The sequence below is a fragment of the Patagioenas fasciata genome, chromosome 1 (assembly GCF_037038585.1).
Source record: "Patagioenas fasciata isolate bPatFas1 chromosome 1, bPatFas1.hap1, whole genome shotgun sequence".
In the NCBI taxonomy this organism is placed as follows: domain Eukaryota; kingdom Metazoa; phylum Chordata; class Aves; order Columbiformes; family Columbidae; genus Patagioenas; species Patagioenas fasciata.
The window spans coordinates 145,988,774-146,011,384 of NC_092520.1; the positions used below are offsets into that span (position 1 = coordinate 145,988,774).

Sequence of the window (22,611 nt, forward strand, 5' to 3'; positions counted from 1 at the left end):
TAGGGCAGAGGGTTGACAGTATTTCGTTTTTCCTTCCCATAAGAAAGAGGACTTTTGATGACACTAATGATTAGGCACTAGATATTATGCCTTCCCAGCAGATGACCAAGTAATTAAGTTACAATGCAGAAGAGGAATACTTGAATGCAGAAGTTCCTCATCGTTCAGAATTACAATAGAAAAATACAAGTCAGATTTAGATTTTATAAAGCTCCTAGAATTTTTTAGCAATTCAAAGACATAGCATAAAAACTTCAGACATTTGTATGATTTTAGATTTCACTTTAAAGCTGGAGCTTCTGATTCCTTGGGGGAATGGACAAAAATTTTCCAAAATCAGTGCAGACCTTTTGCATTCAATCCCTGGTGGCAGTTTAAGAGGGTCTGAATGAGCAATTTGAGATTATCCTTCCCCTATTCAGTTAAAGATTGTGCTCTTCCTGTCTTCTGCAGCCCTTTTACTGACAAGTGCAGGCAAAAGGAGGAAGAGCAGCTCTCTTGAAGTAAGAGCCTCGTTCTTTCCTTTAAGAAAAAACATTCTTGTGCACTGTAAATGCTTGAAGCATAGAACAGCCTGCTGCCATATAAAGGAATCCCTAAAAGGTTGTTTGTTCATGGGTCATTTTTAAAGGATCTATAAAAACCTCTGTAAAAGGCCACTAACTGCCTCATAGCCTATTTGCAGTACTGCAAAAGTGAAGACCATTTATAATTATTGAGTAATTTCCCAGCATTAAAGACAAGGTTTCAACCAAGAACCTTACTCACCAAATGAAAGCACAAAGTATTGGACCTAGACTATCATTAAGAAAACAACTCTCAGTATGATTTCAGTGTCTATTCTGGTCTGAAATTAGTGTACACAGATCAAGAGACACTTGCAATAAAGGTATTCCACCTATTCCATTAACTATTCGCTATCCCATAACTTCAACACAGTCGTTGGCAAGATGGTAGGGACATCTTAGGCACAGTGTCTTCACCAACACAGGAAAGACAAAAAGCCCAAGGGCCACTTGTATATAGGATTCCTTATAAAATTACCTGTAGCAACCGAAGCAAGCTGCTAAATTTTTTGTGCTTTTGTCTTCCTCCATAAGATGCCTCTTTATCTTTCTCAGGCTGAGGAACATCCGATATGCATTCAACACCACTCTCCTTGTGATCATCTGGCGCATTTTCATTGCAAGGTCACAGATGGCTCGAAACATCTGGTACTTTGTGGTGAGCCTCTGCTACAAGTTCCTTTCCTACTTCAGGGCATCCAGTACCCTCAGGCACTGAAGCCGTTCATCAGCAACCAGCCTCTTCCAGAAGGACCTCCATCTCCTCTAATCAGCAACTATGGGTGTCGGGGTCTGAAAGTAGCAGAAAAATCCATTCCCTCCAACAGCAGCCTGCATTTATTGTGCACAGTTGTATGTTCACATTTTTAATTTTAATTCATGCTTTAATACATGGTGGTCTTTCTTCCATAGGACCAGGCCAATTTTTAAAGCCATAAATGAAGCTTTAGGAACAGGTCAAGATGGAACCGTTCATCTAGAGTCTGATGTGCAAGAGTAAGGATTAACCAAAGTCATTGTCTTCCCATGTACTACCTAGGCTCTCTTAATCCTATCTTCTTCCTCAAAAGAGGCAAATTTAAAGCATACTACTTTAGGAGAAAAGGATGCCATCAGAGAAGACCCAGTCAAGGAAATCAACCTGTAAGAGGTCTTCCTAAAGAGGCTATTGTTTCATTCTCATTCAGTGAAATGGTACCTCATAGAAAAAACATGATTTCAAATTTGCAGTTTTTCAAAACTTAGAGGAGAAAAGAATCAGTTACACTAGACCAGTGAACACACTGAACAGTTTTTGGATCTTGTCTGATATTGCTACTGAGGACTGATACTTTCAAGCCATAACTGAAGACATGCATTGAGTTCACGTACCTGTGTTAACTCTACTCACTCATGAGCTGCTTGCTTATGGAGAGGTATTTTTTCTCTCTGTGGTTAAGGTTGCAGTCTATTAAAACACCCTGCTCTTGGATTTATCACCTTTGCTTGGAACACTTTTTTGGCTTGAAAATATGCTCTACTTACTCTGAAAATGAAGAGTAGACTTCTTAAAAGATTGAAGAAGAATTCAGAAACTCTCTATTATTTTTGAGGAATAGGTCTTTTTCCCCCTTGGATTTGTCTGCAGAAAACTTCTCTCCCGGTAGCTTAAAAAAAGCCTGATACTGTCTTTCACACTTTCACTACAGCTAAATCACTTTGCAGTTGATCACTTCTACTGGCAAAGAAAGTGTAAAGACATGTATGGAGGAAATTCCATCAGGCCAGTTCTGCTGCCTTTCCTGTCAGTAGAAATTGAAAGCCTGAAACTTGTTTTTGTTGACAATAGGAGAGGTTTCATTGACTTCTGTTTTAAACATACACTGTGAAAGTAACACATTTTGTCCTACATTGCAGCTTCAAAGGAACCCAAGGATCTCCCTAATGCTCGTGGCTATTAGAGATACTTGTTTCCACTAGTGAAGTATGAATTCCTGTGGGGAGAGAGAAGGAGAGAATCTTCTTCAAAGTAGCTGGTGCAACAACAGCAAGAAATTTATCATGATATCTGATGTTTCAAAGTCAAACCTAATACTGGAATATTTTTTTATTCAGATAACACTGAAAAAGCACTTTAAAATTATCAGAATTTCAAACAGCTAGTTTTTGAAACAATGCAGTATCCAATTTCTTTAGTCTTGTGTCATGTTAGCTGTTTGAAAAAGTAGTGCTACGCCACAAAAAATGACACAGTTGCTCTTTTGAGAGCTGAGAATAGCAGAGCATTTACAAAGCCGGCTTGCTTCAAAAGTTATCCTTGTTTTTTGCCACTGAAGGCAAGAGCGAGTTAAGATGACAGTATATTTATATCATAGGCCTCCAAGCTGGTTCAAAAGTCTTTCTAAAGGCGCAAGAAATTAATCTTCCCCCTTATGCCCCAGAGGTCTAGTTTCAGGCAACTGCCAAAGGATGCAGCAGAATGTGACCAGAAGCATGATATCTAAAATGGCAGGGCTCTGGCATTCCCAAGCAAGGGCCCATGTGTCTGTCACACATTAGTTCTGATCTATGCTCAGTGAGGTCAAACATCTAGTTTACAAAATGCAAAATTTTTAAGTTCTTGCCTTGAAAACATAGTTTCAAAATGAAACCATCCTGGTTGTTAGCTATGTGTTTTCCAACTCCAGAAAGCTGGCAGTGCATGCTGTGCACTGCACATTAGCAAGGTGTCACTGCCTGGGAAACCAGGAGGTATGGGTTCAGGTGCTCGGTACCAGACATATCACATGCAAAGATTCCATATCAGTGTATATGGTGAAGGTTAGCTGCATTGTATTTTGCTAACCTGGAAATGTAGAGACTGTGGCTACTTTGCAGAGTGAGGGAGGTTGCTGTTGGGATTCCTCTAGAAAGACTTCATTCCCTCAAGTAAACAAGCAGGTCATCAGCCAGCTTCCAGTTTACTCATATGAAAGGCTAAAAAAAACAAAACAAAATCTCAGATTACTTTGAAATTAACTTCATTTTAAAAGTAAGAAAGAATATTAACTCGTATCCTAACATTCTTTTTAAGTGCCTGCCTTATGTACAAAAAGAAGCCACATCTAAGAGGATCGTAAGTCTCAGGCCATGCACACGATAGACAAAAACCTGAGTCTCACAGAAAATTCAAATACTGCAGACCTGTTACACATACAACAGCTGACTGATATAGACCAGACCTACTATGAGCACAGTGTCCTGCCTTCCCTTCCCCAAGGCTGGTCATGCCACGCATTCCTCACGTATGCCTGGTGGCATTCATAGTTATTTGCACTGGCTGTGTTGTCCCAACAAGTCTGAGATGTATCTTTGCTCACCTGACATTATCCTGACCTGTTTTCTGCACGTGCAAAAAGATGCTTCAGGTTTCACAGTGGTTGTATCACCTTTTAAAGCCCTTCAGCATTTTGCTGAAGGTAACAGCCACAGTGAAGCCCTGAAAAACCAGCAGGAGCTGCTTGGGATGTTGCAGAAACACAGCTGTTGCAGATGTCATCTGCTCTTCTGGAGACCTTTCATAGCCCACACAGCATTGCCAGCAGCTTTCTCCAGAGCTCTGGCCTTGCCTGGAGGGGGATCGAGCTGTTAGTTTTCCTTAACACAGAAATAACATGCAGTGAAATTTGAATCTTTAATCCATTTTCCCGTGGCTTGGTATGCTTTCAAGTGGTTGTCTGAACCACAGAGATATTTCAGAAAAACCTCAATGCAGACACTGACATGTGGCAGTGGCCTTTGGCTGCCAGTCATGACTGTTGTCATGGAAAGCTGGACCTGGTATAGGAACTTTTTCTTGCCTCAAGCAGTGACTTATCTCTGATGTTTTATTGTGTGCTCCCCACTGTATTTGTATTTGCTCTGAAGAAACCCAAGCCCTGGGGGAAATATCTAAAAGAAAACAACAAGTGACAGCCGCTTCTTTTCTTCCCTATTCTCTTTCTTGCTCTTTCATCTATAGTCACAAGCTTTTGACAAAAGAAAAGCCAAATATAGTTGTTATTATCAAGTTAAATTGGAGGTCCCGTGGTAACTGTGTGCAAATTAGCGTGAACAACTCGCACTCACAACTATAAGGTTGAAGCACGACTTGGGTTGGTTTGGGGTATTTTTCCCCTACAGGAGTAGCATGGTGAATGCTGTGGGGACAAGAGAGGACTACGAGCGCACTTGGTGCCTCTGCTCATAGATAGCAGAAGCATTGCTAGGCACAGAGCAGCCAGCTCGACCAGGAAAGGGAGACTAAAAGGATCAGAGAACTAAGAGCTGCCAAACTCGGAGCACTCTGACTCCCAAGGCATAGGGGAAGAGCTCTGTCAGCATTTTGTTATCAGTTTGGTTTCTTGTAATAAAAAAAAAATGAACAGAAAGGTTCCTCTGTCCTTTTCCCCAGCTACCAACAAGCAGCATAGAGAACAGTATTGGCAGTAATTCTGCACAGCCACAAAATAAAATATCTGCCACAAACAGTACAAAGGGATTATCCTTTGTAATTGATTGTACCCTATGAACTTGCAGTGCATCTACCACATCTCTGTGTCAGGAGCCTGCAGTGCTCTACAGAAATAACTTGGACCTCTGCTGAACCCAACGTACTAACGTTTTGTTAATATTATGCATATACACTAGTCTGTAGGCTATAGCTATGAACAGCTGTGCAAAAGCAATGAAACACCGAATATAATTTCACTGCCAAAAAGCAATGGGCATAAGCTTGCAATTAAGAAGTATCTCTTCTTGTATTAAATTGTGATAACAAAAAAAAAAAAAATCCCTAAAATTAATCTGAGCTTAAACTGCCTTTTGACTGACAACCAAAGCTGTTTATCTTCAGCATGTCTGTTAAAAAAAAAACAAACCTCGCTCCTCCACTCTCTACCCCAATAGCTTCACTGAGAAAACACAATTCTTTCTTGGCAGAGAGAGGGTGTAACTGGTATAATACAGGTTGTTGGCACGTTACCCACTTCCTCAAGAGATTTGCTACTTCACATTTTTAAGAAAACATGGTTATATATGTCTGGGTGTATAGTTATATCTTTCAGCACCAGTTTTCTCATACAACATACAGAGAAGGTAAAAACAGTGGAGCTCATATTGAAATGCCAGGCCGTGTTTGTTTGGTATGCATTGTTCCAATTAAAGATGACGTGACTAAAATCTATCCTAGTTTCCAGTGTAAAGGAAACCTAACCTATAGTACTATTAATCAAATCATCATCATGAATAAGCAACTGGGAAAAGAGGGAAGGGGGCATTCTTTTGTTTGTAAATAAGCTACAGCTTCACGGTCAAAAGCATGCTGTTGCTCTTCCAGCATTGACGTTCTACCACAGAAAGCAAGAACTTTTACTGTAATTGGACCCATTATTCTAATGCAGAGTAAACACCATCCTGTACCTTCCGCAGAAGCTAAATGGTGAATAGTCCATTAAATGGTGCTAAATATCGGTATGAAGGTGGTACAGACTTACTGAAGAGAATTTAAAAATTTTAAAAAAAAGTGTATTTGGGGAATAATTAAAGATGTACTATCCCACTTTTCTCTATTGCTTAAATGTCAACTATGATTTGAGTTGGTTTGTTCAGATTAACATGAAACTGCTTACAAAAGTTTCTTGTTCATACATAATCTTGGCAGACACCAGTTTATAGTAAAATATGTACGCTCCCACTGTCAAAAGTTTATATGGTTCTATCTGCTATTTCTATTTTCTTGTTAGCTATGAGACAACTTACTGTTATAAATCTTAATTACAAAGTTTCTAATGTTAAGGTGTAATCTTTTGAGCTCTCAAATCAGATAAAATGATAAAGTCACAAATTATGAGAACCTCAGCCATAAAATTGTTAATATGTTTATGTTATTTTAAACATTTAATAAAACAAAATATTTTAAAACTATGGTTGCTTTGCATTGGTTTAGTTGCTAAAGGAGATATAGTTACTTTCTGGCCATTGCAGTTCAGCATGGGCTGCATCTGCACCACATCTGTACACATCTGCACCACAGCTGCCAGCACAAGGACCTGCTGCACAGGCCAGGAGAGGGAAATCAAGGAGGGGGAACCCCAAATTTTAGAAAGTAATGACGGTGAGACTTTAACCCACATACATAAGACCTGGAAGGGTCCATCTCTGATAAGTGTTTTCCAGAAAGTGATATGGACAGGTCTTCAGCAGCAAGAAATTTGTAACAACCTGAGCAACATACCATTGGCACTTGAAAATATTACCTCAAATTCTTAGTTTTACAAGGTAAGGACTTCAGTTTATACTTAACACTACAATGCTCTTCTGGCATGAAGAGCTTTTAAAGTCCACAGAAATGTGGCATGCTTTTACCTCAAGACCCTACTATATGGTGAGAAAAGTTTAAGGATGTTATTGCATAGGTGGTGGGGCAAGGAGAGGAGGAATAATCCTGGTTTATATGTGTTTCCAATAAGTGTTTCCAATTCAACTTCAGGCTGTTGGATAAACTCTTAATCTAGCAATTCTCTGGATTGCCAAGAACATTCTGACTCTATGACAAATACTTCACTGTACTTCAAATGATTTCTTGAAGACCATTTGGAAGCAATGGCTCAGTAAGATAATGAAATCACGTTGATGAATAGCAAGGCGTTTGTTTTATGGGCAGAAGAGTTCTTACCTTTTCTTGTTCTGGAAAAATAAAAATCCTTCATGCTGAAATAAAATCTTCACAGATGGAAAATTCCAATAGTCAAAAATCTCCACCTACCAAAGTAAAGACACTGTCTCAAGCTCTGAGTTCAGGCACTCGGTCAGTGTGTTTGTAGATGAAGAGAATGTCACATCCCTGGAGGTCGCTGCTATCAAATCATCAAAAAAAAAAAAAGGTGTTTATATTATAACATCAAAGCTTGAGTCTGTGTTTCCAGTTATCTTCATTGGAAGAGCCTGAAATCAAAACACCTCCATTCTCTTTGCTGCTGTAACAATTTTGTTTTCAAATGCATATGCACAGCACAGACTGCCACCAGTTCACTCCCATCTCCCCTAGCTGGTCTACTGGATCTTGGCTCATTGCCCAACACTTCATGAAGATTTTCATGATAGGTAGATTATCTGAGCTTCTTCCGGTGTTCAGCAGGAGCACAGCAGGATCAGACACCCTGAACGCTGAGCACAAACTGCAATTGTTCTGTGTTTCAATATTTCCATTTGAATTCTAGCGACTGCAATGCCTTGCAGTAATCTCATTTTCAGAAACTTTTAATCTTGTAAATATACATATGTGTATATTCCTAAATACATAAATGTATAATAATATGTGTATTGTAGATATGTCTCAAGACAGGATTGGTCAAAATATTTGCCATCTATAAACCTATGGATGAACCTAGGAGTGCACATAGACACAGACACATGTGAAATTTTGGAAGGCAGGGAAAGAGGGCAGATCAAATCTGAGTAGGGTCAAATCCCCAGTTAGCTGTGTCTCTGGAAAGGGATAGGAATGAGGTTTTAATATTGATTGCCATTACAATTAAGTGTAAGGGGAGGGAAGCCAAGGTGCAAGTGTGCTGTAAATAGTGGCACACTATGCACTACCGAGGGATGTAATGGAAAGCTAATTTAACAAAAAACATGGCCAAAGCTTCCTTAGTTTCAGTGCAAACATAAGCCATGTCTTACCTAATTTTAAAAATCATAGGTACTCAGTACTTAGGCTCTTTTTTTCAGACATTATTTTGAATTCTAGAAGCTAAAATGCCTTTCAAAAATGTCGTCTTAAATTCCAAGGGGGCTACAGAGGACCACGACTTGGAGGTGGTAGATGTGGATAGACTAGTATTTTTCAGTTTCTGTCCAATGCTATTCAAGAAAAAAAGCATTTAATTATCATAAAAATAAACAACCTACAAATTTGTTAGTTTTCAAAAGCATCACTTATCAAAAAAGCACACTATGAAATAATTTCACCATGTATTATTGATAAAAATGTTTTTGTCAAGAGTGAGAAATCTTCTTACTAATTCCTTTCCAAAAAACATGTTTGTTGCAGAAAGTTTGTCATCTTAGTCTTATTTTGCCAAACCACAAATATGCTTTCCTTTAAATTTCTCCAAGAGGCTTTTTTTTTAATTGAAAAACTAAGAATGCCTTGATAAAACCGAAACAAGAAACAACAAGAACAACTCTGAAAAGAAAAAAAGCATGAAGATTGAGGTGGTATTTAGCGTGTATGACTAATTCTTGGTGAGAAGTCTTTCCTCCTGCCATATAAACAATCACGCAAGCAGCCTGTCATTTATCATCAGTTGGCTGATTTCTCCTAAACACTGTGGTAGGAGTGGTCTTATGGAACGTACAGCACGCAAAGTGCTGGCAAACACAGATAGCAACATTTTTTCAATGCTGCAGGCTATAGACATTAAAAAAATCGTGTCTGCATGTGCACATACGTGTGTATATTTGCATATATGTGTGTGTACATATATATACATGAATAAAGCTTGAGTGCCACAAATTCTGCAGGCCTAATCCACTGCTTCGAGCAAGGGAACTTGACTCAACAACAACACTAGGGCCAAATCCACACAACTACATTTCTCAAAGACACTTCTTTGCCAAGAAAGCCAGTTTGTCTCATTCTGTTGCCCAACCCCAACAATACTTCTGCCATCCTAACATCACATTTTCTGCATTCTTCAAGAAGTTACGCAGCTCCCAAATTTCCTTTCTCCTTGCAATCTGTTCTCTCCACCCCACATACACATGTCAAAATGTTTTGATTACGATTTCTTTATGGTAAAAGTATCTTCTGTATGAGAAAAGAGGAAGAAAGACAGGAGGGTCCAGAGAGGCTCTTGGGTGTTTGTGGGCCAAGATTAGAAGGGAACTGTCTCATCAAATCTTCACTGTGAGAGGAGAAGAAAGAGGGCTGAGTTTGATGTTTTTCAGTTCCTAAATATCCACATGATAGTCCATAGCTGCTCAATATAGGTTAAAGCAAAAGCAGGGGTAAGAAGGAAAAGAAAAGGGGAGCTGTCCCAGTTTGCACTGAAGGACTCCAGGTGAAAGGCCTGGCTTTGGCTTAACCTTTGCATCAGCTTCTTGCTACTGCCACAGCCACCACAACCTTTTCCCAGTCTTGTCTAACAGAATTTAGCATGAAAAACAAAATCTGACCCACACTATTCAGATTAAACAGAAATATCTTTGCATTCTTCTTTTCAAGTTAATGGCACTCTTAGTAGCATTTGCTATTGACTTGGTAATGTTGTTCTTTCATTAGAATGGCATTTTGCCAGTCTCACTCTAGGCTTTGTAAGATTTTTTATTTGGTGTCCTAGTCCAATAAGAAAACAGGAGGATGTTGAGGGTTTTTTGTTTGTTGATTTCTAGGCTTTGTTTGTTTTTATAGAACAAGTAGTGGATAAGCCTTTCAGCCCTACTGATTTTGAAAATGAAGGTCAGAGAATGCACCTCATGATGCTGATCTTCTGTAAAGCAAGAATAGATAATGACTGGTAATTATCGCCTACTTCCTTGCAATATAGCAAAGAGTTTAATGAGAGAAAAAGTCACAGCATTACCATGAGCCTTTCCTCAATGAAAATGATTTCAAATCCTGATACTCAGGGCATATATCAAAGCCATAGTTTTAATTTTGTTAGCAAATCTTCTCTTAAAATATTATTTTCCTTTTTTTTTATGTAAATGTGATCTTTAGGTAGCAAAAAACATCAGTTTTCCATTAAGATGCATCAATGAATCAGCAAGAAAGTTCAAATTCATGCTAAAGAACAAAGACTTAAAGGTCAGCCTGCAGACTTGAATATTTAAAGCTTTTCTTCTCACATTCTGATGACATAAGATTATCAAGCCAAATAATCAATTAAATAAACTAGGGAAATTGTATTACTATTCATTTCCTAAAAGAAGCAAATCCAGGAGGAGGAAAATTATTTAATAATGTAGGACAACCAATCCTTAGCTGCTACATCATTGCTTAGATGACAGAATAAGCCCCAGGTCTCAAGGGAAGGAATCCCAGCCAATTGTTTCCACCTCCCTCAACTAAGGACAACCAGAAGTTACTGTTGTTCTTTAAGAACAGACCCCACAGGTCCCACTTTATAACTGTAGGATTATTGGACTCTGAAAAGTGCTATGGCACAGTGATAAAGCAGATTTCTGGACTCAGGCATTCATGCCATTCTGTTGAATGGAACACCAAAGCAGAGGAAGCGATGGCTGCCTGCAGGTCAGTTGAGTGTCAGAGTTCAGAGCCATGGGAGGGGCACATGCTCATCCACTGCTCTTGCCAGAAGTGATCAGATTATACAAATTCCCACAGCTTCCTGCACTGCAATCTCAGAGGTGACTTTTTCCTTCCAGGGAAACAGCACACACTACACTACTAATGGTGTGAGCTTCACTCAGACACAGATGTAAAAGCCACATCAAAAGTAGACATCAGAGAAATAGATCTTCTATAAAAATGACCCAGAATGAAGATTAGTCAAGACAGCATCAAGGCAATAATTTTGAAGCTGCCTTTGAAAAGCCACCTAATCGTGATTACCATAGGCTGCCAAAAGAAAATGCAATATGGGAAAACACACCAAATCACCTTAACACCATTACTCTTCATTCCTACCCACTGGCCTTGTCTATGCCCTGATATGTGTTCAGGTACCACCAAGGAATAAGAGGGAGTGAAAGAAGAGCATCACAGATGGAAGTCCGCTGACAGGGATTGCAGGCACACATCTACAAGTGACAGTCTACCTGCACAGAGATCGGTCTGCACACAACTTGATTCAGGGTCAGTGAAGAAAGTGACTTTTAAAACCACTGCTGAGCAAAATTCATCCTTCCCCAGCTTTCCCTGAACATGGTACGCAGAGAGCTTTGCAGAGAGCTTTCAACAGAAATTCCCACCTCAACTAGTGACCCGACTTCTGTATTCCCAATTCACTTCTCTCTTAAAGTGAGCTGTTTGGTTCATAACCACTCCTGAGAGAACAGCTCTTTGGGAATCGCTGGCTTAGGAAGGTACTTGGGCAAAGCTGCTGTCAAAGTGCACCATAATTAATTGGACTAAATGTATATAAACCGGTTAGAGAAATCAGGGCTTGTGAAAATGCTAGCAAAAATAGCAAAAAAGTTTGTAGGAAGAGGTTGTGCCTGATTTTAGACCAGCAAATATAATCAGACAACAGGCAAGATTTGAGGTACGCAAGGCAAACGTTTTGCTAGTTCCAATGCTGGTCCTTTGCCACTGTCATTTGTCATTGTTTCTGACAGTATTTGCTGTATAGAACGCTGAGAAACCCCCAAGAGAAGGGGTGAGTATCCCAGGGCATCTGACAGTTACATCTTGAAAAGAAAGTAACAGAAAGCTATTAGCATGGCACAATCTTGCAGAGAAATGAGGGGGGAATTAAATGTCTCTATGTTATTCTTTCTCATTTCCCTGGGCCTTCAAAAATGAAGACATTTTACAACTTGAGGAACTAAAGAAAAATTTATATCTAGAGATATTAATAATAAAAACTATAATTTGTCATCGTAGAGTAATAAATAAAAGTTTGGCTACTTGGAAGTGCGAATGGCAGTAACTTATTCAATAATGGCAATGTTTATGCAACACTGAGTTTGAGTGGAATTTTTTTTTTTTTGGTCAGTCCTGTTGTCACAATCCATAAGTATTGATCATTTTAGCACATTTTGTTGCTCTCCTCCCAGCAGAGGCTGATGTGACAATTGGTCTGGGAAAAGAGAAACGTCAGTTGCCTATGGAGGTCTCTGGAAAGTTTGCTACCACTTAACACCTCTAGAGAAACTTTGCTGATAGATAAAGTCTGTGAGATAGGATAAGCCAAGAAAAATACCAAGAAATATTAAGTCAACAAGGGCAAATTCAGCAGTGAACAGACTAATAAAGTAAACTCAAAAAGGCAATTGAGGCTGAAGCAGCAGTAAGGCAGGAAGCTGACACTCTGCAGATCAGAAGAGCAATTACACTAAAGCAAGGCCAAACAAGATAAGTTAGAAAGTAGAAGAGAGAAATAAACTATTTTTTCACCTTGTTCTAGTGAAAGAAATCACTTATACACAACTATATTACCTATGACTTACAGATCAATTTATTATTGAACTAAAGTAAAACAGATTGACTTCAAGTGCCAGTTTATAAGCCCAGCTGGACAAGCAACCTTTTATTAGCTGTGACACTTGTGAGCAAGGTGAGAAACAAAACCTTGGAAGTTCTGGGGTTTGTAAGATAAGTAACGACTAATTAGGGAAGCCACCCATAGTGCACTTCCATATATACAGTTTATCTGCCCCATAGTCACACTACTGATGCTTCTCATGAGACATCCTGAGTCTAGAAGCCAGGTTAAGCATGGCTCTACTCCCAGGCACAGATTAACTAAGGAATCACAGTCCCCATGGGAGACAAGACCACTCTGCTGTGTGATTCTGGCAATACCACATAATGTTAAAAGAGCCCTCAGCCCCATTGGCAGTAAAACCCAGCCTTGGCTTAGCAGAGCACTAACCCAAGTATAATGCTTTCAGATGAAAGCCAAGTCATTTATAAGCAAGTCAGAGCACAGGACAATTTGTATTTTTGTCCATCGTCATGACCCAGACACATCCGAACAACTCCTCCAAGAACTGTGAGGGAACTTGGGGATGTTCCTTCATCCAAAATGGCCAAATCAAGAGAGGGAACTAGAAAACATGTGTTTCTCCTTCGGGCCCAGATACCTTTATATTCTTCAGTGCCAAAAGAGGGACAAGAAGCAGCAGCATCCTCCAAACCCCTTGCTCTACTCTTGGAGCCTGTCTCTCCAACCCTTCCCTTCTTTGATTTCTTAAAAGTGTTAGAAACCCAGCTATCTGCCTCAGTAGATGAAGTGAGAAACATTCAGAGAGCTGGGTAGGATATGTAACCCTCATCATCTGTGACCCTCCTCCGTATCACCCAACTGTAATCAGGGAAGCAGCAAGGGTTACACTTCTCTGCTGGTACAAAACCACTCGAAGTTACTCATCATATTGCAAGAGTAACTTTCCACAGATAACGGCTGTATCCTCTGAGAGGGAGTTCCTTAGACAAACCTCACAAGCCAATTTTGAGACCTAGCAACATTTGCTAGGAAGGCAGCAGCTCCAGAGAAAATTACATCTATTTGTATCTAGTCCGACAAGTCGCCCAAATGGTCGCTTCTGGGTAACCTGAGACACACATTCCGAGTATGCTGTCTTTAAAAATATGTTGTAAACTTGCACTGAGTTTGTATTTTTTGAGGTTTTGATTTGTATTTTTAATTAAATTACCCTGGAAAAAGACAACAGAGGCTTAAAGTTTCTCCTCTGCTGTGAGGGACAAGTTTGTTTGTGTTTTGTAAATCCAGACAGATTTTTATACAGTAAGAATTAACAAACTCTGCTGAAACTGAGTTCCGTGATATAACCTGATCCATGGTGCAACAACACTTGCAAAAGGATTTAGTTAATATTCAGTTTATCTGCCACCCCACTTATGTTCATAATAGAGCTAGTGGGGTGACAATATGTTAAAAATAAGATAAAAGCTAAACACAACAGTCAGCTTCAGTTCAGTCCAAGTTACCTTGAATCACCAAACACTGTCATCACCTTTCCACCATACTCACTTTCCAGCATGGTCAAATACTCGTCCTTCCCTGTGATGCAAGGTCTCCTTACATCAGCTCCCCTCCAGGAGATGTGCACCTCATTATTTCCACCTCAGCACTGAGCCTGAGCATCTCTGTATCGAATTATCTTCCAGGTCTTCAGGGTGTTCTTTCCTATTCATCAAGGTCATTTCAAATTCTAATCATATCCTCTGATATTTTAGCTCTTGCTGCCAGCCTGATGTCATCTACAAGGATGAAAAGCACACACTGTACTCCAACATTTAGATCATCAATTAAACTCCTAAGCAGTGCCAAACCCTCTAATTTCCCAACGCCACTCCTTTTCTCCCTTATTCTCCCCCTTTAACCCTCATGTCCTTCATGGCGAAGCTTTGTTCTCAGCTGCTACTGATAGCCAACGCTATGCACCAAGCACAAACTCTTGCATTCTTCTGTAGGAGATGATGGTGGACTGCAAAGCTGCTCGTCAGTGCAAACAGCCCCACTACTTCACTGCAGACACATCCCTCCCCAGCCAGCTCAGCTACACCACCCCACCTTGCCTTCTTCCTTAGCCCTCCTGTCACCGCTCAACCCACAGGCATCCAACCTCTTCCCAAAGTAACACCAGCCACGGGCAGGGGTAGCATAAAGCTGCCCTCACATGACTAGACGCTGCTTTGTGAACTTCTGGTGTGTGTCTGAGCAGCTGCCCTTCCACAAGCTATGAGAGTCTCCCAAAAGGCAGTCAGATAGGTGGTATTTGCCTGCCTACAACAGGAGAAATAAAGTATGGCTGAAAAATACAGCAACTACTTAGAACTAAATAATAAATACAAAAGGTAGGGAAGACTTCCTAGTTTTTAACTTAACAAAGGGAATGGAGAGGAGGATAAAACATGTGAGCAAAGTAGCAGAATGAAGTTAGGTCTCTTTCTGGGGAAATATAGTGGGATGCAGTGGCGAACTGTGAGCGTGTCAAGAGTCATGCCCATGGGATGGGGACGACACTGAAACCAGGAGATGAAACACTCAGCTTTGGCTCCTCCACTGTGGAGCTGTCTGAGTCTATGATCCAGCTGCTGGTGGGGATGGAGACAAGCAGCTGCAGCAGTAGTAGTGCACATTATGGGGAGCAGTTGAAGAGATGGGGGGCAACTTTTTTCTCCTGAGAGAAAGGGCAGGTAGAGGAAGCCCTGCCACTCCTGTCTCAAACCACAAGCATAAAGATGTAGAGATGGACATACATTGACTGCCAGGTTCAGGTCTATTTAATACCCTTTGTAACAAGGGAGGATGGCGGCTCAGCCCAAGATGCTGAGTCACCTCACTACATGTGCATACAGCAAAGCCAAACACAAAAGAAAAGACACAAGACAACTATCCAAGCTACAACAAGCTTGGTTCTAGGTTGGTAGCCTAATACTACAACAAATATGAAACAATAAATAGCTAGTGGAAGTTCAGGTCCACCAGCTAAAGCAAGGGGGTCAAGCTCATTTTCCCTGGGGCCCACATCAGCTTCACAGTTGCATTCAAAGGGCCAAATGTAACTAGTCCTACATTTATACAGCCGTAAAACTAGATTTGTCCCTTTGAAAGCAACCACAGAGCTGATGAGGCCTCTGGTGAAAATGAGTTTGACACCCCTGACCTGATAATTCCACTGTGTGGAATTATCAGCCAAACGTTTAACAGGTACAATACCATTGTAAAGCAAGCCAATAACCCCAGTTGCTTTGTCCAAACTTAGTACAGCTTATTATTGTTTTGTTTCAATTTGTTCCAGTAAGAACTTCAGCAGAAGCAACATCTTACTTATTTTTGGTTGTTACTACGGTATATTCCATTATTAGGTTTAAGTTACGAATACGACCTCTCAAGGCCAGTAGTAACAGCCCAAAATAGATCCTGCTAGGTCTGAAAGCAATCAGATGGTCTGTAAATCAGCATGCAAGAGGATGAAAAAATGCGGAAGATCAGGATGGAAGGAGCTGATGTTTAAAACCCAAACTGTAAGAAAGGGAATTCTCAAAGTTCTATAAGTTAAGATTTATTTCGGAAAAAAAAATGAAAGTGAGAGATAACAAGATTAAACTAAGAAAGTGATGGTATTTTCCCGATTCATGACCAACCAATCCTTCCATTAACAAGATTCTGAAAAGCTTCAGTGAGCAGCAGCAAAAGGAAAGAGAAAGTTGAGAGAATGTGAGCTAAGACTTTTGATAAAAGACAATATCAGCTGAAGGATAATAAAAGCAATAGCTGCATTAATGCTATTTCATTTTCAACTTTTGTCATTAAGGTGAGTCTAATATTTCTAGAAAGATTTTTTTAAAAATGTATTTCCTATGCTTCATTTGTATGATTACTGACTCAAAATAAAGAACATCAAAGAAAGCAAAGGAATTAACTATATCTAATACGCGTTAAATTAAAACTATTTTCTGTTAGTATTTATTCTAATCAAGATATTCTTTAGCCTTAGAAAGCAGTATAAAATCAACAATGAGCAATACAAAATAGGAAATACGTTTTGGTATGTAAAGCAAGAATTCTCTGCTGATCAGTTGTTTGTCAGGATTTGTAAATTGGCATTTTATTTGGAAGTGCTATATTCCATGACACATATGGAACTGAAGCATTGGAAAGTTTTCTAAATAAGACACATATGATTTTTTACTTACTTCTCAGCAACAAAAATGGGCACGAACCCTCTGACTCTATGCACAGCGGCAGTCTTCCATGATCAAGTAAAGAACCAAAATAGTTATTAAAAAAAAAAAAAAGGCAGGAACATAAGTTAAAGGTTAAGATACTCACTACCCACACCATTTTACACCAGTTACACTTAAAATATCAGAGCAAAGTTTTAGATCTCATGATAAATTCAGAGAGAAGAAATAGCATTCTCATGGGAAGGTGGATCAGATTCTCCTTACCAGGCTCTGAGACACAGAAATATTGCAAGATCCAGTCATTGCTATCACTAGCAAAATTTGACTGAACAATATTTTTTTCAGCACATTGGCAGTGCATATATAAGTGTCGTTCTTACAAGATGGAATTTGTAAAGTTTTACAGGCTACTAGGTCTAGGACAATCTCCAAATCTGAGACAGAATGGCACCACACACTCGGTACTGATGGAGGATGCTACAACGATGCAGTCAGGCAAGCCCTGACTAGGGGCATGAAATTTGCCCTGGCTGAATGGCATCACCCTGGGGAACCAAGCATTAAATCTCATGTTGTACAGGCATTTTGTCACTGTCAGAATCACATCTTTCAACTGTGCTGTTAAGTTATGTATTTTGATGAATATCTGCATATATGTCACTATAAAATGAAACAATTAATTACAAATTTATCCCTAGATAAAAGTGGAATTAACTTCAGCACACTGATTTTGGTAACCTAAACCTTTTCAAGTTTTTTATACAGTACAACTGCAAGATCTTTATATGTTAATTACTTTCTATAATGTAATGTAGCCTGCAGCATACCAAATAAAAAAATCGTGTTTCCCTGTCAGAAATTGCTCATTCTAACCCCACACTTCTCTGGTAAAACTTACGGAAACTATAAGACTACTCTTAGTTCAGTCACCACTTTAAAAACCTCATCAAAGTCATATGCCTTGGATCCATTTTTTACACACAGAATTTTCTGTATAACAGATCATTACATTCCACTCTTTTGCTGCCTTAAGTGTCCACATATGCATAGCTGCACTACTATTTTTTCATTAATTTATTTAATGTGCCTAGTACTGTAAAATTACATGCTATCTATCTCACATATAAGAAGAATCCTTTCCGTCACAGAGAACAAAAATTCATTTAGTTACAACATGAAGAATATTTACCTGTTCCTCCTTGCAAAGAGAATTAGTTGAACTATTTATCCATGTGGTCCGCAATTTCTCATTCAGCTAAACAAGAGGGAACAATTCTCAAAGCCCTGGCCTTAGCAAAACTGGACGCAAATATTCTGTACCTGGGCACCAATTCTACTCCTTCACTGACACAAATTGAGAACCATAGATGTTTGTGGAACAAGTTCTAGGGGTTGGGGAAAAAAGGGCAACAGAAAAGTATTCCAAAGAACTAAGTTTTAAACAATATTACTTAGAAATACTAATTATTGACTAGAAAAGTCAAAATAATGTAATAAAAATATTGCGTAAAAATATAGAAACAGTTTAATGTTGTAAAGAAAACAGGAAAAAAAAATCAGTCTGAACACAGAAATTCTTTTAAGATAGTAATAAACAGCAGTGGGTGGCCAGCCAGCTGGGATTAAGCCTTGCCCATGTATCAGCAAAGGTGCAAGGAAAACAGTCTTTGGTTACCCACAGGTGGAAGCCTCAATAAGAACACAAGTTCACTGCCAGAAGAAGACTGCTCCTGGGCAAAGTTCATCTCTTATTCTCTAATCAGTAATAAAAAGCTGAGTTATTTGGAATTGAATTATGGCAAATTTTGTGAGTGGATATACATAATTTATGATTCTCCCCCGAGGCAGATAATTTAGAATGTTTTAATTGTTCTTAGAACATGCTGTCAGCTCTTTCTCTGCTGCTTCTACTCCACGCCTAAGGGACTGATAAAGCACATTAGAAGCAACTGATGGAGTTCAGCAATGCTGAGGACCACCCAATGTCATTATTTATTTTAAAGACTCAATTAATCCCGAAGAAGGATGCTGTAACGACGTTTCAAGATTTAACTCACTTCATATCACCTCCTGTCAACTGATCTCAATGAGGGACTGGGTGGGATAGGATTTCACTTCTAATGAAAGGCGGTGTCATTATGCCACCAGCAGGGATTCACAGGAAAAGCAAGGAAGAATGGAGTTATTGTTCAAAGCACGGTGCTTCAGTGCTTTGGATACTTCAGAGTGAGGAGACTGCACTGGTACCTATTCACTCTTTTCAGTAACTGCTTAATGGGTTTCCTACAGAGTTTAGGCATTTTCCAGCTGAGGCATTTGCTGAGCGGGAATGTCAGATTGGTAGTTACATGTCTAAATTTCAGCCTCCCTAAAAATCACCCACTTCAAGCTCTGTAGTGACCTGCCAAGACATCAGATTTGAATGGAAAGAGCGGACCTATAATGCATGAATTTCCATTGGTCCTCTTCAAGCATCTATGTCACATAAACCCCATTTCTGATGGCAGCAACTCGCATGGAGCGAAAAACCTCCACAACAATCTTTTCTGGTTGCCCTGGCATATGTGGTAGTGTGGCTACTGCTGTCATTTTCTGCTGCTAGTGGTTCAGCTAAGAGTCTAGGTTTTCTGTGTGGAGTTGTCAGCAGCTTTTGTCTCGAAGATGATCTTCTTAACTGGCTTCCTCCACCAGACAGTAAATGCTGGTCAGTCCATGTTTCTTAGACAGTTGTCCTGAATAAGTAGCTATATTCCCCAGATGGGTTTGTGCCATTGCTGTGTAGCAGAGACAGGCCACCTGCATCTTCTTATCCTCCTCCAGAAATGTTTATCATGATGAATGGGAGGTGATGGAGGAGAGTGGGAACACCTCCACGCTCTGCTCTGTTCCATTTATCTGAATGACACCCAACTTGTCCAGGGAAGTGGAAAGGGGTCAGTCTAGTTTATAACTGGCAGGGAAAAGCCTTGGAAGAAAAGGGGACCAGATTGTGAACATGACCCTACACTGAGAAAGTTGATTGAGAAGGCCACAGTTCAGGCTGCTGAACCTAGACTGCACAGTTTAACTGTCCAGAAAATCAATTAGAATATTATGATAATCTAAGAAATCTCTCATTAAGGAGAGTCTTCCTACCTGCCAGGACACCATGGCTTTTCTCAGCATCTTGTTTACCAGAGAAATAAGAACAACAGATGTTTATCTTGTCCATCCTCTGTAAGATCTGAACAGATCCTGTGCCTTAAGGAGGAATCCCACAAGTCTTAAGACCCACCTCTGTTCTCCTGCCTCCAGCACACAGTCATTTAATGGTGCTGAGAAAGAAATCCACCTGCTTTGGCATGATGATGTTCTTCCCTAGTCCCCATCATACTGTATTGTCCACAAAGCAGCTACAAGAAAGAACTTGTTGGAACCATTCAGGTTTGCAGAGAAGACCAATATGTTGTAGGTAAACAGATAAGAGTGTGTACATCTCATCACTACATCAAAACCTGCCATTCCCTTTAGTAGAAGATTTAAGTCTCTGGCATCATCTCAAGTAAAGAAATAAATATGCATTGTAAAAAGCCATGATGCTGTTTCTAAGAAAACAAAACAAACAAACAAAATCCCTTTTAAAACTGTGCATTTGTTCAATTTAGGGCCTTAAAATGCCTTCTTTTACATTTGAAGTGTTTTGGTAAAGAGCGCCATCTGTGTGCTTTCATGCAAATGATGGATTGCAAAGAGAATAGGAACAAATTTGCCAACAGATAAGGTAACAAGAAAACAGAGAACAGGACTGGATGCATCAGAAGTCTGCATAAAGAAACAGGAGAACTGTGAAATCCAAGAATTTTGCCTATGACTAATGAAAAGCGAGACAAAATAATGAGAGAAAAGATCCCAGACAACGTTCACTGCCACTGGGCGCAAAAGGCACTTCTGCTCAAGAAGAACCCAAGAGAGATTATAAGAACTTGATAAGCACTGTCCCTTTGCCCCCATTATGTACATAAGTGTTTCGGGTCAGGCCACACTTGCACACATATATTTTGGTGTTTGTGAGTACATGCATGTTAGAGTGTGAGTGAATTAAATCCATGCTAGAATTAACATCAATGGGTAAAAGCAAATTGCTTAGAGAGTGTATTTGTACTTACAGGTCATATAAAAAATAAACCGAGAAAAATATCTGGAGGAGGAAAAATTGCCACTGAAAAGATTGTGTATTATCTTTTAAAAGGTCAATATAAAACAGGTATAAGGAAAACATTTTATACATGCTGTTATAAATGCTCTGTAGAGTGACTCTAAATATAATAACATGGTGTAAAATGCCTGAGGAATATATTATAAATGCTGTCATTTGAATACTTGGCTGTATGATAATGAATATACAAATAAGGATATGGGAAAATAGAGCTGGTGTAGCGCACACAAGTATTTTCATACAGAGAAATAATAACACAAGAAATATTGTAAGCAAATGTTTAAAATGCAAACATATCTAAAGAAAATAATCCAGTATACATTATTTCATTTCCATCTTTCTATAATGATTACTAAACCACTAGAGGATGGAAAGATTTTATATCTTCATGTGGAATCTCAGAAGTTGGCTACTAGATGCTGTATTCGCTACACAGACAGTTGTATGTTGTCTTTAAGTTTTGTACTGTAAAACTACCTGGATTTTTTTTTTTTTTTTGGTCACTATACAAGGCATAGGAAATTGGTTTCATTTCCCTCACCACGAGACTGTGATATTTGTCTCCCTTAAACCTACACTAAAACCATTATAGCGCTTCTGGGTGATATTTGGAAACATGCCTGAAGCAATGGAAAGAGGAAGAAAAATAAAATATGGACAGTGTATTTCCAGAAATTAGATATTTGCAATCTCAGTGAACTGACGGTAAGACCCCAAAGCAAGTAAATCCTTGGATAATAGGCAGTGGGAAGATGAGCAGCATCTTAAATGACATTAAGTGTGCAAGTAAACACTATCTCAAACTAGAGGAAGGACAAAAGGTGAAGAGAATAAATCTGACGAGCTACAAATTTCCCCATTGGTCTGAAATCATGAACATGAACTACACAGGAGGTGACAAGTAGGTCAGATTACATAAGATAAATGTTAAAAAAAAAAAAAAAAAGCAACTGCAAGACTGGCCAAGCAACAAAAGATAATGCAATGAGAAAGTAAAATAGTGTGAAAGTATTCTATAATATTACTGATTGGAAGACAAAGACTATAGGTAGAGCTGAGCCTCTGTTCAGTGAGATGGGGAAAAGCATCAACAGAAGAAATCAGCATCTGTGTCTTTGCTAGAAAGAACTGCAGAAAATAATAATTAACATAATTAATATCAGAAAAAAAAAAATTATAAGAGCTTGGGTTAGAGCAGATAGAGGTTACAAAGTATTTGGGTTAGATTTTTTTTAATGTCACCTGTAGGCTGAGGTATGCTGATAGATGTCATGGAGATCCCAGGAAAGATGGACAAGGTTGCAAAAAACAGACTGAGGGAAATGCGAAAGGAAAAGGAAGAACCTGTGAACTATTTTTAGTGAGCCTGACTTAAATACGAGAGCGATACGGAAACAAGACTTAGCTGTCACATAGAAGTTAAAAAGAATAGACAGTACAGATTTCCAAAGCCAAATTATGTAATTTCAAATTTTTTCTTACAATAGAGTGAGAGGCATTGTTTA

The 22,611-nt window shown here is 39.2% G+C and overlaps 1 protein-coding gene across 4 annotated transcripts in view; it reads left to right on the forward strand.

Moving 5' to 3' along the window:
- The window catches only part of FAR2 (fatty acyl-CoA reductase 2), a 150,297-nt gene extending 144,855 nt beyond the window's left edge, over nt 1–5,442 (forward strand). For all 4 annotated transcript variants that reach the window (XM_065848321.2, XM_065848328.2, XM_071816951.1 and 1 more), the window contains exon 12: nt 1,122–5,442. In XM_065848321.2, coding sequence (XP_065704393.1) covers nt 1,122–1,284 — 163 coding nt within the window. In that variant the 3' untranslated portion in view covers nt 1,285–5,442. The remainder of the gene's footprint in view (nt 1–1,121) is intronic.
- Nucleotides 5,443–22,611: the final 17,169 nt, after the last annotated feature.